Raw genomic sequence first — 17620 nt, 5'->3', positions numbered from 1 at the left:
AATTAGACAATTGGCAAACATTCATTTTTGTGACAGGCACTCTACTGGAATAAAGAGACAAAAAGTGGCTCAAGGGATATAAATCTAGGGCTAGAAGGCACCTCAGAAGTTAAGAATATAACCTACTCTCCCATTCTCAGGGTGAATAAATTGACCTGAGGAGGTTTTGTGACTTGCCCAAAGTCAAACAAGGAATAAACATCCAGAGAGAGGTCAGAAATGAAACAGTCCTTGCCCTCAAGAAGGCACCTTGAGATTTTTCAGGCAATCAAAAAGCAGGCACCACGTGCCCACCTCTATGCTAAGCACTGGGAATACAAAGAACACCATTATTCTCAAAGAGCTTATATTTTATTAGAGGAGATAATATAAGAATATACAGAATTAGAGGGGACAATATAAGTACATAGAGAATAAATATATACGGAATAAGTATAAAATAATGACCAGGTGATTAGACATAAGAAGTGAGAGATCAAGAAATGCTTCAGGTACAACAATGTTGCCAATCTCAAATAGAAACAGGAGCCACTGCACTGTATTCTTATGGATTCTTATGAATGTCTGCAGGTACATATTGAATTAGAAAACCACTTATTGGCATTATCTATGTTTTATTATGTTTTTATTTATTTTGTTCAGTAATTCCCAATTCTATCTTAATTGGATTTTGACTACACTTAGGAAGGTTGTAGACCATGTTTTTGACACTTTTGATATAGACAAAGTGTTTGAATTGTTTCTTGGATAAAATAAGTTCTATGAGGCTCTAGTTAAAAGGAAATATGCAGTCCAAGCATGGGGGACAGCCAGTACTAAAGCCTAGTGAGAGAAGATGTAATCATTTTTGACTGGCACAGGGAAAGGAGGAATATATAACAAGAATAAAAAGGTAAGTTAGGGCCAGGTTGTAAAAAGCTTCAAATGCCAGGGGAATTTATATTTATTTAATATTGGAGGCAAAAGAAAACCACAGAAGTTTATTAAGTAAAAAACACCAACATGGTAAGACCTGCATTTTAAGAAAACTTCAGATTCAAGTTTTAGATTCAACTAGGAGGCTACTACACAGGCAAGATGTGATGAAGACTTGAACTAAGAGGTAGCAGTAGACTATATGAGTAGAGAGGAGAGGAAGCAAGAATTGTGAACATAAAAACATTTAGCAGTGGACTGGATATGTAGGATAAGGAAATGAGAAGAGTCAGAGAGTTTGCATAAGTTTCAAATTGGAGTATTTGGAAGGAAAAGGGTACCTAGGATAGAAATAAGAAACTTCAGAAGACATGTTGACTGGGAAAGAAGGATGGTAGAAAAATTATTTTGGACATGTTTGAAATGCCCAATAAGTAATTGATGACACACGACTGGAACTCAGAAGAGAAAATGGGGCTAGACATATAGATATGTGAGTCATCAGCATAAAGATGATAATTAAATCCACATGAGATGATGAAGTCATCAAGTAAGAGCATGTGGAGAGATGATCCACGTCAAAGTCCTGAAGCTTAATACTGAACTACTATAACAATGTTTAATTACCACTACAAGAAAAATTATTAAAAATATATATTCTTCTGATGGATGAATAATAGCATTACCTTCAGATGACAGCAAAGGAGATCAATACAGAGGAATAGAATTACTGTGCTATTAAGCTTAACTCATATCCTTTATGTTTCTAAATGCAGACAGAATTTAATAAGGATCCAGAAACTAGATTAATTCTACTTTCATATTTAATGAAGAATACTGATTTGTTATGGTTTTAGGCTGGACTTATGATTTCATTTGTATTAGAAACTCCTTCTTTCAATACCCAACAGCAATTTTTCTTTTAAGTCATAATTGTAGAGAGTTATCTAAGTGACTGAGAGGGACCTCAATGACTTGTCTATTGTCACAAAGGTGTCCTGTATCAGAGACAGCATTTGAATTCCAAGGTTCCTTTATCCACAACAAAGGACCTTGAAATGTCATCAAAAAACAAACCACCTTGATTAGAATAAATATACCACATGCAAGAGTTAAGAGTCCACATGCCATGCCCAATCCAAAGGGAATCAGTACAATAATTCTTTTTGCAGTATAAATTTTATTTGGTCTTTATATTTCCAATAGTTAGCAAATCTCTGGCTTATTGTTTATTCAGTATTGTTCTTCTCTTTATGACCCCATTTGAGGTTTACTTAATAATACTAAAAGTGGTTTGCCATTTCCTTTTTTAGTTCATTTGTCAGATGAGGAAACTGAGGCAAACAGAGTTAAATGATTTACCCTGGATCACTGGATTTGAACTCAGGTCCTCCTGACCCAAAGTGTCACTCTAGCCCCCCCTTAACCATAAAGTCCCTTCTAGTACTAGGTACCTAATAAATGCTTGTTCATTGGTTGATAGTTGTTACCAAAACTAAGACTCCCTTCTGCAGAATGTCTATCAATAGTACCCATCCTCTATCATCTTTGCAACAGCTTCATGTTTCACTTATAAAGACAGATCCCAGAGCAGCTGGTTACTTCAGAAGTTTTAAAAACAGTCCTTTGATTCTCTGATTGCAGATTTTCAGCTTTGAACCACATTAACTCAAAGTACTCATTAGATTATTTATAGTCACTACAGAGCAACTTGCATTACATTCTACTAGCAAATTACTGTTTTATGTGCAGTTTAATCGAGTGCATCTTGAGCTGTTGTTAAGCCTTTAACAAGGAGAGAGGGCTGGCTACCTTATAATAGTCATAGAGCAGACCAAGAGCAGCCGCACTGTCTTCATCTCCATTGATACTCATCATCGCTTTGGTGGCCGCAGTAAGAGGGTTTTCCAGGAAAGATTTCCAGGCTTCATCTTCACTGGTGTAAGAGCGCCGCTGTGGATAGAGTGCTTCATTCTGAAGAACCAACACTGGCCTTTTGCTTTAAAAACAAAAATTAGACAAATAAAACCAATGGACATCTTATAAGACATAAAAAGCAGCTAAAAATCACTAAGAAAAATCTTGAAATTCTTTTGTCCCATAAATCCGGGTGAGTCAATTTAAGGCCAGATATCATCAAACAGAACAGCCCACTTAACTGTAACCCCAGAGGCCACCCAGTAGAATACAGAGTATTTAGACCTCATGGGAATCTGCAGCTAACCTATACTTGGAACCCAACATAAACTGGATAGTTTGCCAAACCATGTAAGAGAATGCTTTGCTATTCAAATACTCTATATAAACAGATATAAGGACATAGTATGACAATAGAACATTCATTTTCTTTGGGCACCATCTAGTTACAAATATATTCTCTTAGAATCTGAGTAATTCTATCAACACACTGCTACAGTTTATTTCCTTGCTCTTTACTGTTGGTTTCCATGCCTTCAACAATTTCTTAGCCTCTACTGACAAAAGGTTATTGGGGTAGGAGTGGAAAGGAAAAGAGGTACCTCATTTACTCCTTGGGGGTATGTAAGAAAGTTATAATATGTTGCTGATTCCCCAAAGATTCAACATGGAATGTGGCCAAGGGGGACTGTAAATTAGCAAAGCAGTGTAATTTTCTAGCAAGATAGTTTAACTATTTATCTTTAAGATAAACATTCAATAATCTATAACTATGTTCAGAGCTATTGAGTGATTTTATCAGAAAAATATCTTTTTTTTTTAAGTTTTTCCTCACTTATCACTCTGTATAACATTTGTAAGGTTTTGATATTGTGGTAAAATAACCTACACTAACTTTTCTCCTTAACCTGTGCTTTCATTGAATTGCAGATTAAATTTTATTTTAGCATATTAAAACAAACACCACTGATTCCAAAAAATCTGAAATGCAAACAGTCTCAACTATTATACAGTTGGCATTATTTAATAATGGAAAAAAACTTCAAATATCCAAGAAGTAGAAAATTAAATTCACAAAAGTATAAAGACTCTTAAAGAAGAAAAACAAATTTAAAAGTGAAAATGCTGAGAACTGTACTGAATAATCGCTAATCTGAGAACAAGCAAATTTAAGCATTACAGGTGTTTATAAGACTCATTTCTCATTGCAACACTCAAATGAAATGTGTGAATGGCCTAAAGGTAACCTACCTACTTTGAGTGAGTGTAGAAAGATTATCTTTTAAAGCTATCAACAAAGTGTAGGGTTTGGCAGACACCCAAACTCTTTAAAAAACAGAGCTAAAGATTCATTTGGGAAAATGAGACCATCTTTGATTGGGGTTGGGAGGTGGGGATAGGATGAGTGTGTGTGTGTGTGTGTGTGTGTGTGTGTGTGTGTGTGTGTGTGTGTGAAAGCAATATGGTGGTATGAAAAAAGGGCAGACTATGGAGAAGAGCTGGGTTCAAATGCTGCCTTCTGAATCGGGATGAATTATAAAACTCAAAATCACTGTTTTACTTATGTCCAGGCATAAAATACCAGAAACTGGCTTATGAAGGAAGTTTGTGCAGTGTATTGTCTATTTCTAAATAAACTTTATTTGAACACATTGAAAATTAAAAAAAAAAAAAACAACTTTTAAATTGTAGAGAATGGACATTTCCTTGAAAAATAATGGGGTTGATTACAGCTAATGAGCCACATATTACAGTGATTATTCTTATATACTAGGGTATTATTAAAAATCAAAATAACTTTCAGAAATGTTATGACAGCATAGGATTCTTCCATTCCTGATATGCTAGTCTTTCTACCTTCTCTACTTTCTCTCCCTGTTCTCAATTATTTTTCAATCAGAAAACAAACCAAATTTTTTTTGCTTCATATATTTTTTCACAAAAATACATTTAACAATGTGTGTTAAATGACTCAATGGGTACCTTTGTGATTATGATTTAAGACTATAAATGAATAAATAAATGCATAATAGTAAAGATTTTATTCCATGTCATTATTTATTATAATTAAAGAAAGATTTCATCAACACACTGAAATATTTGCTTACCAGTATTTTGATAAATTTTGCAAACTCCATTATAACAAACTGAACTTACACGATTCCTAGTTAGAAAAAAAGTTTTCAAAAATATCCATGCCAAATCTGTGTTAAATGGCAATTTTTCAACAGACTATTTGCTTTTTTAGAGAAATTTACTGGTTTTTCATGTTTATGTTTTTTGTTGTTTGTTTTACCAATGGAAATCTAAAGAGATCTCTGGAAATATGGTACTTTCTAGTTAATTATCCATATTTATAAGTCATGTTCTTGATAGTGTAGATCTGAGTAATTTGTAATTACCACCAATGATACAAGTAACAAAATAAGCCCCTTAGCAGTTTGAAAATATTTTTTAAGCCAAATGCAATTCCCTCCTCACAAAACCAGGGGATAAGACCACCAAAACGCACAAAACAAGGTCATTTCCCTCGATATCTGTACTCCAGAAAAGTTCTCTATTGCCATTCATTTGCAACTATATATTTTAGACACATCAGATTACCTGGATAAATCCACTTTTCCGGCTGTGGAGTGCGTCTCAAAGAAATCCATTAGCAGCTACGGAGCACAAGAGGGAAGGAGCACGAGGGGAAAGGATTTTCGGAGTTCCTATCTGCGCATCGATTTAAAAATCACTAAAGGCCTGAGTATGGAATCTCTTTTTCAAATGACACAACACTCAAGCCATTATGGAATAAAATAAAATAGGTGTGTCTCGTGTAATGATGCTTCAGTCTTCCAGCTCTTCTCCTATACTTTAACCTAAACTCTTATTTTAAAAGGAGGTGGGGGGCTTTGAGAGGATGGCGATGTGGCACCAGAGAACAATGCTGCAGGATTCTATTTTTTAGAACAGCCATAAGTGGCAAGTGCCAGTCCTCCTGCACCCACAGACTGCTTTTTTTTTCTTTTCATTTTTTTTAATGGGGTGGGGGTGGAGGTGGAAAGAGAAGCTTTGGGACTCAGAGGCTCCTTCGGACACACAGACTGATTGTTCTCCACACTCAGCATTTAAAGGGAGATGAAGGAGGACTAGACTACAAGGAAGGAGAAGCCGGAGGAGGAGGACCAACGCCTTTCAGGTGTCGAGTTTCCCCAAAGCCAAGAATCTCCTCCGGAGTTGTTTCAATTAAACAAAGAATAAGGAAGGGGGGGGGGGGGGGGAATGGAGAGGAGAGAGACAGAGAGAGAAGTCAAAAAGGTGAAAAGGCATCCAGCACCTACCTAACGCGCGCGCGCGTGCACACACACACACACACACACACACACACACACACACACACACCTGGCTTTAGCCACAGAGACACCGAGCGTGCGCTCAATCCAGGACAATCGACCTCCAACCCAATTCAGCCCGGGATCAAAGGGCCAGGAGAGCACCTGAGCCTGGGAATTGGGGGAGGAGGATGGAGAGGGAGGTCGGGGGTGCCGAGCCCTCGGGGCAGATGTCTAGACTAGGCTCTTCCCAGACTGGGGGAAACGAGATTGAAGGGCTCATGGGATTGGGGGCTGGAAGGAACTTTAGAGCCCTCTCATCCATCCATGTCCAACCTCCAAATCTTAAGACAAATTGAGGTCCGGGAGAGAACGCCCAAGGTGATCCAGGTGGCTGGTGGCAGTACCAGGACAAGTCTACGGCGCTGTGCCACAGGGGACCCACGGACTGTCCTCCACCTCCACCCCAACCCCCCGATCCGGGGCAGAGGGGAAGCTGCCAGGGCAGATGGAGGAACAGGGAGGTTAGGCGAGAGCAGCCTCCTCCCTCCGCTGGCCAGAGCCTCAACCCCCGCATCCCGCCGATTCACCTGCACTGCCCCGGGGCCGCGAGTGGGAGCCAAGCCGGGCTAAGCTGACAGCAGGAGGAAAAAGAGGAGGAGGAGGAAGAGAAAGAAAGAGAACAGGAGGAGGAGGTGAGGCTGCTCCCCCGGCTGGGTGTCTTCACTCTACCTACCTCTCAGGACCAGGGCCACCCCCTCGCCCGACAGGAGACTGTTGGTCACTCAGTCGGTCAACGCACATTTAGTAAGCTCTCACTATGTCCAGGCACAACACTAAGCGCTGAGGAAACGATGGAAGGCCCTCCTACGGGGTACATCTTCCTTAGCACAACTGGAAAGAGGGTGCCCCCTCCTCCCGGTAGGGTCTGGCCGTCAGGCTCGCTCCCCGGCCCCGGCGCGTGCTCCCCTCACCCTCACTCACTTGTCGTACTCCTGGGTCATCTCGTTCTCCCGCTCTCTGGGTCTCGCTCTCTTTCTGCCGCCGCCGCCGCCGGCCCGGTCGCAGAACTGGACTTTCGGGTTGGGACAGTGCACCCGACGGGGGGTGGGGGGACAGAAGAGGAGGCGGCGCGGTTGGCTGTTGGCGGGCGGGCGGGCGCGCGGCGACCGCGTTTGTCTAGGTCCGGAGCAGCGGCTCAGACGGGTTAGGTTCGCTTTTCTTGCTCTCTGAGCTGGCCCAGGCGCCCGCGGAGCGCATGGGGCCCCCCCCCATCCCAGGGCACCGGCCTGGCTTCTCATTGGCTGGCGCCGCGTGGGTGGGGCCTCTGGGGGTTGGGAAACCTGCGAAGGTGCTTGATTGGGACTCTGAGCATTCACATTACTAGGAGAAAAGAAGAGTAAAGGTGGGGAAAGAGGCAGAGACGTGGCTTTGGGTGTGGAATCTTGGGGTGCTCTACGTTCGGTATGGAATCCCGGAGTAAGTGCGGCTGGCAAGAGCCCCGAGCGCTCACTGCCTCAGCCCCGATGACCCAGGAGTACGACAAGTGACAAAAGCACCAGTCCTTGCCCTCTTCCATCTGTCTCTGAGCATGTAGGACGCCCACATTCCCTGGTCCTCTTCTACCTCCCTACGAATCCTAACTTAGATCCTCACCTGTGGTGAGCGTCCAGAGTCCCCGATCTTCCCTGTACCTGGGCACTCCCTTACTGCCTCTGGCTCCCCAGCTTTTGCAGCTAAGGAAACCGACGAGGAAGGCACCCTTTGCTCAACTCCCTGAGGCAAATGTGACAGAATGTCAGGGCTGGAAGGGGCCTCAGAGAACTAGTGCAACACTCTTAGTTGGTAGATAGGGAAACAGGATAAGACTGGGGACCGAGACAAATCCAAAAAACTGTGCAATTAACTGGCAGGGCTACGATTAACAAATCCAGATCTTCTGACTTCTAGTAAAAAGACTATGGAAACATAATTTTTTTATATTATTAAATTTGGGGAGTACAATTTTAAAGCTGAAAACGACATCGTCTCGTTCTATTCCCTCATTTTAGAGTTCTGGAGAGGGGAAAAGACCATCCCCATATTTTGGTATCAGTCTGATGATCGTGTTGCTTTGTTGTTTTTTTTAATCTGTGACTTTAGGCTGTCTTGGGAAGTTCCCGTGTGGAAAGTTTTCCCACCTTTGGTGCTCATTTGAAACATAATCAACAGACCTTAAGTGCCTTGCCCACGATCACAGCTAGCGTGTGTCAGATACCAGACTTGAACCCAAATTTTCCCGATTCTAATTCCTGCACTTTACCACTGCCACCCCACACAGAATCTCGATGTACTTTATCACATCTCTGACACTCTTCATCTTTTTATTCACACACAAATCACCACTCTTCAGGTCCTCTGCCTCTTACCTAGTTATTACAATTTCGTCCTAATTGGTCTTTTGGCCTCAAGTCACTCCCTCTCTGATCCTTGTTAAACATAGCTGACAAAGTGATTTTCCTCAAGTGCAGGTCTTACCGAGTTACTCCCTTGCAATAAACCCCAGTGATTCCCCATTACCTTTATGGTCAAGCATAAACTCCTTTATTTGGCTTTGAAAAACCTTCACATCTTGACACTAACCTACCTTTTCAATCTTGCTATATATTCACTACCTTGGCTTCAGATTCCAGCCAAACCCCATCTCAGGTTTCACTATCTTTGCAATGGTTGTCTAGAATGCAGCCACTTCTCATCTTTACCTCTCAGAATCTTTTCATTTTTTCAAAACCCAAGTGAACCTTCTCCAGGAATCCTTTCCTTTTTCCCCGGGTTGTTAGTTACTCCCCTCCCCTAAATTAAATTTTAAATTATTTTTTATTCTGGTATACATATATATTGCATGTTTATGATCCTCACCCTCAACAGACTATAAGTTCCTTGAGGACAGGGACTTTTGCTTTTGTATCTCTCCCCTGCACCTAGAATAACTCCTGGTACATAAATAGTGCTTAATAAATGTTTGTTGATTGAGAAACTAAGAGCTACTTAACCTCTCTAAATGATAGTCCTTGTTTCTCCTGGCTCTGCATTTTCCTTCAACCCCTTCCTTCCAAAACCTCCAAAGAAATCTGACATCAAACAAGCCTACATTCAGTGCAGTTTACTCTCAAATCACAGGTGGATCTATGATTTTATCTAAGTGAACATTCCCTTCAAAATGCAGATCACAAACCATCCATCCATACCTTCCTTTGTGACTCATCTATGTCTACCTATAAATGTGCCATAGAGGATTCATGCAACATGCTAAGAACCTGTCTCACTTTCCCCTGATATAAAGGATACCAATGGAGCACATGGATTGCTTATCAGTTAGCTCTGCTCTTATTACATGATCAGTCCATTTTTTGAATCATATGTTGCGTTGATGTTATCCGTAATTCCAGTTATCCTTATGTTGCTTTTGTTTTGTGTTACAGCCTGCTCATATCCAACTATTTACATTTTTATAGTCCTCTGAATGATTCTCATTTTTTAACTTTTCAGAAACTACGACAGAGTCATGCAACAACATTGGTATTGGCATTAAAAAGCAGGGTCTTTGTTTCATGGAGAAATTTATAAGTTTCATTTCATTTCATTTCAGTACCATCTAGTTTGCACTCTTTTTGTTTAATCCTGGACCCAACTCAATGTCCATTTGCAGCATCTGCTCAAGTATATATACACTGTAATTCTTTCCATTTCTCCAATTCTCCTTCCTCAGGATGACTTTGTCTCTCAGTCCTTATCCTTTCCAGATCTAGGATTGATACAGAGAAATCAGCAATGGTGTAGCACAAAGAATCCTGGAGGTGGAATCTAAGGAACTGTTGGGGAGGGGTGAACTTGGTCCTAGAACTAATTGGCCACTAACTTTACCTCTCTATGTCTCAATCTATAAAATGAGGGAGTCAGAGCAAATAAGGGGAGTGTTGATCTTTTTTGAATCATGTACCCTTTTGGAAATCCTTTCTCAGAATAATGATTATAAACATATAAAATAAAATGTATAGGATTACAAAGAAAATGAAATATACAGAAATAAGTATCAAAATATTTTTCAAAATCAAGTTCATGAACCCAACATTAAGAATTCAATTAAGTAATCCTTAAGGTCCTTTTTGGCTCTAAATTTGATGAATCATAGATAGGATCACTGTGTGATCTCAAAGCTAGAAGAATGAATGCATACATGCATGAATGAAGTATTTATTAAGGGCTTACTATGTGCAAAATACATATGAATAGAAAAATATAGCATTGCTTGCTCTTAAGGAGCTCCCCTTTAAATGGGAGAAACAACATATAGACAGTTTCAGCTTCAAATCAGAGGGGAAAATCCCATGAACCTTAGAGTGCAGTGGCAAAGTCTATAGTAATTTATCTATAGTATTTCATATCCTTTTCATTGGGGAAAAAAACATATCATTTTCTGATGGTGACATTTGACAATATCAAGAACTTTGGTGGCAAGAACTTTCTTTTCTAGGACTTCAGTGCTGTGGTCATGGCATTGCAGCAGTTTGTCAGACTATGTTCCCACAGAGGTTGCTTTCCAGGATAATGGGCATTACTGTCTCCAAGGCTCCTGGAATTGGAATCCTGGCCTGTACTAATCTGAGTCTGGGAGGAGAAGGGGCCAAAGTGGTGGTAGTTGTTTGATTTGCCTAGCACATGATGCTTTCTGCCAGGGTGCCCTGAAGCTTCGGCCAGGTTGGCTGGCCTGCCCTGAGCATGACGGTTGGAAGTGGGAAGTGTCCTCAGAGGAGTCAAGCCCATATTCGTATAGAAATCCCGCCTCAGTATTTCCAAATAGTGGACATCAAGCTTTCTCTAAAGACTTTATAATGAGGAAAAACCTGTTAGATTCCATAGCTGCCTATTTTCCTTTGAGGAAACTCCTAATAGTTGGGAAACTTAAATTTTTCTTACATGTAGTTCTGCTCTTTGGGAAAATTTTTCTTACATGTAGTTCTGTTCTTTGGGACAAAACAGAAAAAGCCTAGCCTTTTCCCAGAGAAGAGATCTTCAATTAAGTTGTGAAGATAGCATATCTCTCCTAAATCTTGTATAATATATAACTGTAAAATAGAGGTATCAATCATGCAGCCCTTTGTGTTCACAGCATTCCCGAGTGCCAGTCTGAACCAGATTAAAATAATTGGCAAATACTTAATAAGATAAAAATACAATAGAAATTAGCTTATGTTAATGTAATTTTTCTCAGTTAATATGAAACCTGCAGGAATCTTCATGTACAGTTTAGTGGCCCCTTCTATTTGAGTTAGACACTACTGTTGTAGATCGTGTAGGCCAATCAAACTTCTGATCTTTTTGATGAGGAAACTGAAGTCCAGAGAAGACAAGTGATAGCTCTTTGTCCCTGTTGCATAAAAACTGAAAGATTCAATGCATAACATTGATGATAAATCTTTCTCTTTTGAGAGCAGCTTTTCTTTTACTCATTAGAGATAGTAATTTGGAATAGAATGTTCCAAGAAGTCAAATTTCTGGTTTTATGGGCATTAGAGTTAGAAAAGAGTTTTCCAAGAAGTATGGCTTCTAATTAGATATAAGCAGTTTTCAGAAAGAAGGATGCATGTTTTTAACAAAATAAAATGTTCCAAAAATTAATCATGAGAACACTACAAATAAAAATATCTCTGAGGTTTTATCTTATAATCAGATGGAAATTGTTAACAATAGTGCACTTAATACACTATTGATGGAGCTACAATTTGTTTAATCATTTTATAAAACAGCTTGGAAAAGTCATTAATGTGTTCATAGCCTTTGATATAGAATCTTACTATAACAAAGATATCTCATGGAAGTTAAAGACAGAGAGGAAGTTCTTCTACATACAAAATACTAACAGCAGTTTGGGGATAGCAAGAGTGTGGAAATAAAGTATATACCCATTGATTGAAATGGCAGAAAAAATATGACATTTGAATATAATAGAGTATGACCATGACATAAAAAATAACTAATGGAAAGAATCAGAGAAAAATAGGAAGACTTTTATGAACCAATACAGAACAAAATAAGCAGCGCTAAGAGAACAATATATTCATGGACTACAATAGCAGGTGAAAGTCAGACCAAAAAGTGACAAAAATCAAATCATCTGCAACGACAAATTATGACTCTGATAGTGATCATTTAATTCAGCTTTTCTTTTAGAAGTGAAAAAACTGCAACCCAGACTTTGATACAGAAATGGGAGAATGAGTGATATTTGCAAATCTATTCACATTTAGAAACTCCAATGGATTGAGTGGTCTGGAGTCAGGAAGAACTCAGTTCAAATTCAGCCTCAAAAACTTACTAGCTATGTGACCCTGGGCAAGTCACTTCACCCTGTTTGCCTCTATTTCCTTCTCTGTAAAGTGAACTGGAGATGGAAATGGCAAACTACTCCAATATCTTTGCCAAGGAAACCCCAAATGGAATCACAAAGAGTTGGACATGACTAATGACTGAATAACAACAACAAAATGAAAAAGACTACTAATGATATAGGTGAAAGAGAAATAAAAAAATAGGTGATTTTGGCTGGCTTCCTGACTAGGTAATAGGTTTTATCCAGACTTGAAGATTCAGATCAAGTCCCAACTGTTCCCTAAAGTCTTCTTGGTCATTTTAGTCACTAATCTTTCTGTCCCCTACTTTATAATCTGTACCGTACAATGTAGCTCTTGATTATATTGTCTTGTTTGCTTTTTTCTTCTATTTTCCCAACTAGACTGTAAATTTCTTGAGGGCAAAAAGCATATCGTGTTCTTATTCCAAGTCAGGATTTCCTCAATCTGGGTTGTAGTTTCTTTACTTCTAAAAGAAAAGCTGAATTAAATGATATAAATAAAAAAAAAGGTCTTTTCCAGCTCTGACTTTGTGAGTTTCAAGATCCCTTCCAGTCCTAATATTCTATATTCTACACTCAAGTCCATGTCAGTATCAGTCCATTAATCTATGACTCTGATCACCATTGTCTCTGATTGCCTAGATCACCACTTCTTTTTATATATTGCATTTCCCTATTAAAAAGTTAGCTCCTTGAAGGCAGGGACTACCTTTCTTGCTTTTTTTTTTTTTTTATCCCTAGTACTAAGTATAGTGCCTAACATAAGTGCTCAAAAATACTTCTCCCTCCCCATTCAGTAACTCCATTTTATGATTCTATGAAAAGAATTCTTAATTTGGATTCATGAACTTTTAAAAATACTTAGCTAAATTCAGTTTCAATTGATCAAAGATGGGCAGAAGCAGCTACACCCAAAGAAAGAAACTGGGAGATGAATATAAACTGCTTGCATTTTGTTTTTCTTCCCGGATTATTTATACCTTCTGAATTCAATTCTCCCTGTGCAACAAGAAAATTGTTCGGTTCTGCACACGTATATTGTATCCAGGATATACTGTAACCTATTCAACATGTAAAGGACTGCTTGCCATCTGGGGGAGGGGGTGGAGGGAGGGAGGGGAAAAAATCGGAACAGAAGTGAATGCAAGGGATAATGTTGTAAAAAATTACCCTGGCATGAGTTCTATCAATAAAAAGTTATTAAAAAAAAGAGAATGAGATAAGGAAAAAAATAAAAATAAAAATACTTAGCTAAATTAAGACAACTATGAGGTACTATCACATACCTCTCAGATTGGTTAGGATGACAGGAAAAGATAATGATGAATGTTGAAGGGGATGTGGGAAAACTGGGACACTGATACATTGTTGCTGGAGTTGTAAACTGATCCAGCCATTCATGGAACTATGCCTAAAAAGCTATCAAACTGTGCATACCCTTTGATCTAGTAGTGTTTCTATTGAACCTGTATCCCAAAAAGATCATAAAAATGAGGAAAAAGGACCCAAAATGTTTGTAGCAGCTCTTTTTGTAGTGTCAAAGAACTGGACACTGAATGGATACCCATCAGTTGGGGAAAGACTGAATAAGTTATGATATATGAGTATTATGGAATATTATTGTTCTGTAAGAAATGACCAGCAGGAGGATTTCAGAAAGGCCTGGAGAGACTTACATGAACTTATGCTGAGTGAAATGAGCAGGACCAGGAGATCATTATATACTTCAACAACAATATTATATGAAGATCAACTCCAATGGACATGGCCCTCTTCAACAATGAGGTGATTCAGGCCAGTTCCAAAGAGATAAAGAGAGTCATCTACACCCAGAAAGAGGATTGTGGGAACTGATTATGGATCACAACATAACATTTTCACTTTTTTATTGTTGTTTGCTTGCATTTTGTTTTCCTTCTCATTTTTTCCTTTTTAATCGGATTTTTCTTATGCAGCATGATAATTGTGGAAATATGTATAAAAGAATTGCACCTGTTTAACATATATTGGATTACTTGATGTCTAGGAGGGAGTGAGAGGAAGGGAGGGAGAAAAAAATTCGGAACACAAGATTTTGCAAGGGTGAATGTAGAAAACTATCTATGCATATGTTTTGAAAATAAAAAGCTTTAAAAATACTTTGCTAACTATATTCAAGATAATTACAATCCCATATACTTTATTTTATGTACTTAAAAACATGATTCTGAGGAGAGGACGATAGGCTTCACCAGACTTGGAAGAGTCCATAGCACAAAAAAGATGAAGATCCTCTGCCATATGATTTAAAGTCCTTTCTAGTTATAACATTCTATGTTTCATATTTCTTTTTAACAAATATCCACAGCGTTGAACATACTAAATGTTCAGTGTAGATTTAAGAGAATCATAGGAACTTTAGATTTAAGTCTTTTATTCCAAATCCTTGTCTGAAGCAGGAATTTCTTTAAATCATTTCTAATAAGTGATATAGGGTTACTGCTAGAACATCCTAAGTAACAAGAAACTGATCTGCCCTTTGAGATCAAAGTGGAGGACACATATAAAATTTGATAACTAATGCTATCAATATTTTTGCATCACTCTCTGAAATGAATCTTGTCAAAATAACAGATTTAGTCTATATTCTATTTCCAAGATACAGGCAGATAATCACAATGCTGCAATATGTGGCATAGTAATAATAATAGTAGCATTTGTATTACACTTTAAAGTTTCTGAATTATTTTATGAACATTATCCCATTTTATCCTCCCAACAACCTTAGGAAGTAGGTGCTGTAATTATCCCCATTTTAGAGATGAGGATAAATCATGATGCTTTGAACACTAGTAGGTGTCTGAAAATTCAACTCAACAAACATTTTTTAATAATGGGCTGTAAAGGAGGGGATTTAAAGCTGGGTGTCAACCACTTAATGGCAAATCTAGAAATCTAGATGTCTTACATTCTTTTCCTATGGCCTCACTTCAGATTTTAGCTTCTAGCTCAGGCTCACAACAGCTTAAACAATTGCAAAACACCTGACAAAAAGTCACAGACTTTTTGTCCTGAATTTAACCTTTAATATTAAGCAAACCTTCCTTACGTGGGATTAATTTAAAATTCAAATAGAAACTGCCTTATTAAGTTTCATATTTTCTCAAGAAGGAGTCAACATAACTACTCACAATCTATAGTTTGAAAATGAGATAGATTTTAGAGACCACTGGATCATCTAGTCCAATTCACTGATTTTACAGAGGAGGAAATTGAGTGCTATAAAGTTCGAGTGCACAAATGTCTTTTAAATCACAGTTTACTACTCTGTAAAGACTGATAGATTTAGAATTAGAGGACCTGAGTTCAAATTGCAGTTATGCTGCTTACTAGTTGTATGATTCTGAGCAAATCATTTTTATCTCTGAATTTGAGTTTCTTCATCTATAAAGTGAGGAGGTTGGGCTACATGACCTCCATTTTCTAGTTCTAAATTCTGGGACTAACTACGTCAAAATGTGTAACTTGGGGTTTTGTCATTCGTCTAAAAAAACATTTGAGATTTTCCTGGCAAAAATATTGGGGGGTGGTTTGCCATTTCCTCCTCTAGCTCATTATACTTATGAGGAAACTGAGGCAAACAGGTGAAATGACTTTCTCAGGGTCACAAAGCTAGTAAGTGTCTGAGGCCATATTTGAATTCAGATCCTCCTGATTTTGCAACTGGTTCTCTATCCATGTGCCACCTAACAGCCTAGTACTATATTTAGGATGGATTAGACAGTAAAGACTAGTCAAAAAGGGCAGTTGGAATTTTCTTCACTTTTGGAAAAAATGAAAAAAAAAAGCTAAGGGCTTAGCATGTACCAGATATTATGCTAAGTGGTGAAATAGATTCTGCCCTCAAGGGGTTGGTATTCTTTGCAGGAAGAAGGAGGTTAAGACATAATTTATGTTCTGTTTCTTAAATGATTTTTTAATTAACAAAAATCTATTTCTCTTCCTCATATGCCAACCCCCATTAAAAAAGGAAGGAAGAAAAACAAAACTCCTGTAAAATATACACAGTTAAACAAAAATTCCAGCACTCACCCCATTTTTTTCTTTCTGTTTTTATTCCTTTTTTATTAAAGTTTTTTATTTTCAACACATGGATAATTTTTCAACATTGACCCTTGTAAAACCTTGTATTCCAAATTTTTCCCTTCCTTCCCCCCACCCCTTCTCCTAGATGGCAAGTAATCCAATATATCTTAAACATGTGTAATTCTTTTATACATATTTCTACAATAATTGTGCTGCACAAAATCAGATAAAAAAAGGGGAAAAAATGAGAAAGAAAACAAAATGCAAGCAAACAACAAAAAGAGTGAAAATGCTATATTGTGATCCACAATCAGTTCCCACAATCCTCTCTCTGGGTTTAGATGGCTCTCTTAATCACAAGATCATTGGAACTGGCCTGAATCATCTAGCTATTGAAAAGAGCCATGTACATCAGAATTAATCATCGTATAATTTTGCTGTTGCCATGTACAATGTTTTCTTGGTTCTTATTCACTTCACTTAGCATCTGAGTCTCTCCATTCCAAAATCATCCTGCTGGTTATTTCTTATAGAACATTAATATTCCATAACATTCATATACCACAATTTATTCAGCCATTTTCCAACTGATGGGCATCCACTCAATTTCCAGTTTCTGGCCACTACAAAAAGGGCACTGGTTCTATTTTTTCAAATCTATTCTACACCTCAGTCTATAACCACTCTGTCAGGGTACAGATAGCATATTTCATAATTGATTCTCTGAAATCATGGCTGGTCTTTATACTAATCAGAATTCTTAAGTTGTTCATTTTTTGTTGTTGTTATTTTTGCATTATTGTTGTCATTGGATAATTTATTCTTGTCCAGCTATGCTTTCCCTGGCCATCACTTCATTCTATTAGTGAAATGCTTGATAAAGCTTTTCCAGAAGCAGTGGTAGCATTGATTTACTTTCTAAGTCAAAGGCAAGAGATAAAAAAGCTATGGTGTAGGGAGGGGAGAGCAAATGGTTTGGGTTTGCATAGCTAGTTGGATGGGATATGAAGCATGG

General features: G+C 38.3%; 1 protein-coding gene across 3 annotated transcripts in view; it reads right to left on the bottom strand.

The window, feature by feature from the left end:
* The window catches only part of GRHL1 (grainyhead like transcription factor 1), a 77389-nt gene extending 69974 nt beyond the window's left edge, over positions 1-7415 (bottom strand). Inside the window, exons 1-3 of one of the 3 annotated variants that reach the window (XM_051976108.1) lie at positions 7134-7415; positions 5437-6046; positions 2728-2914 (exon numbers count right to left, since the gene is read on the bottom strand). In XM_051976108.1, coding sequence (XP_051832068.1) covers positions 2728-2914; positions 5437-5486 — 237 coding nt within the window. In that variant the 5' untranslated portion in view covers positions 5487-6046; positions 7134-7415. Of the gene's footprint in view, positions 1-2727; positions 2915-5436; positions 6197-6885; positions 7107-7133 lie in introns of those variants that run through there. The other 2 variants (XM_051976109.1, XM_051976107.1) reach the window with 2 other exon arrangements.
* Positions 7416-17620: the final 10205 nt, after the last annotated feature.

The sequence above is a fragment of the Antechinus flavipes genome, chromosome 2, assembly GCF_016432865.1.
Source record: "Antechinus flavipes isolate AdamAnt ecotype Samford, QLD, Australia chromosome 2, AdamAnt_v2, whole genome shotgun sequence".
NCBI lineage: Eukaryota > Metazoa > Chordata > Mammalia > Dasyuromorphia > Dasyuridae > Antechinus > Antechinus flavipes.
Note: the sequence above shows the minus strand (reverse complement) of the source record. Positions and strands in the feature narration are given on the sequence as shown.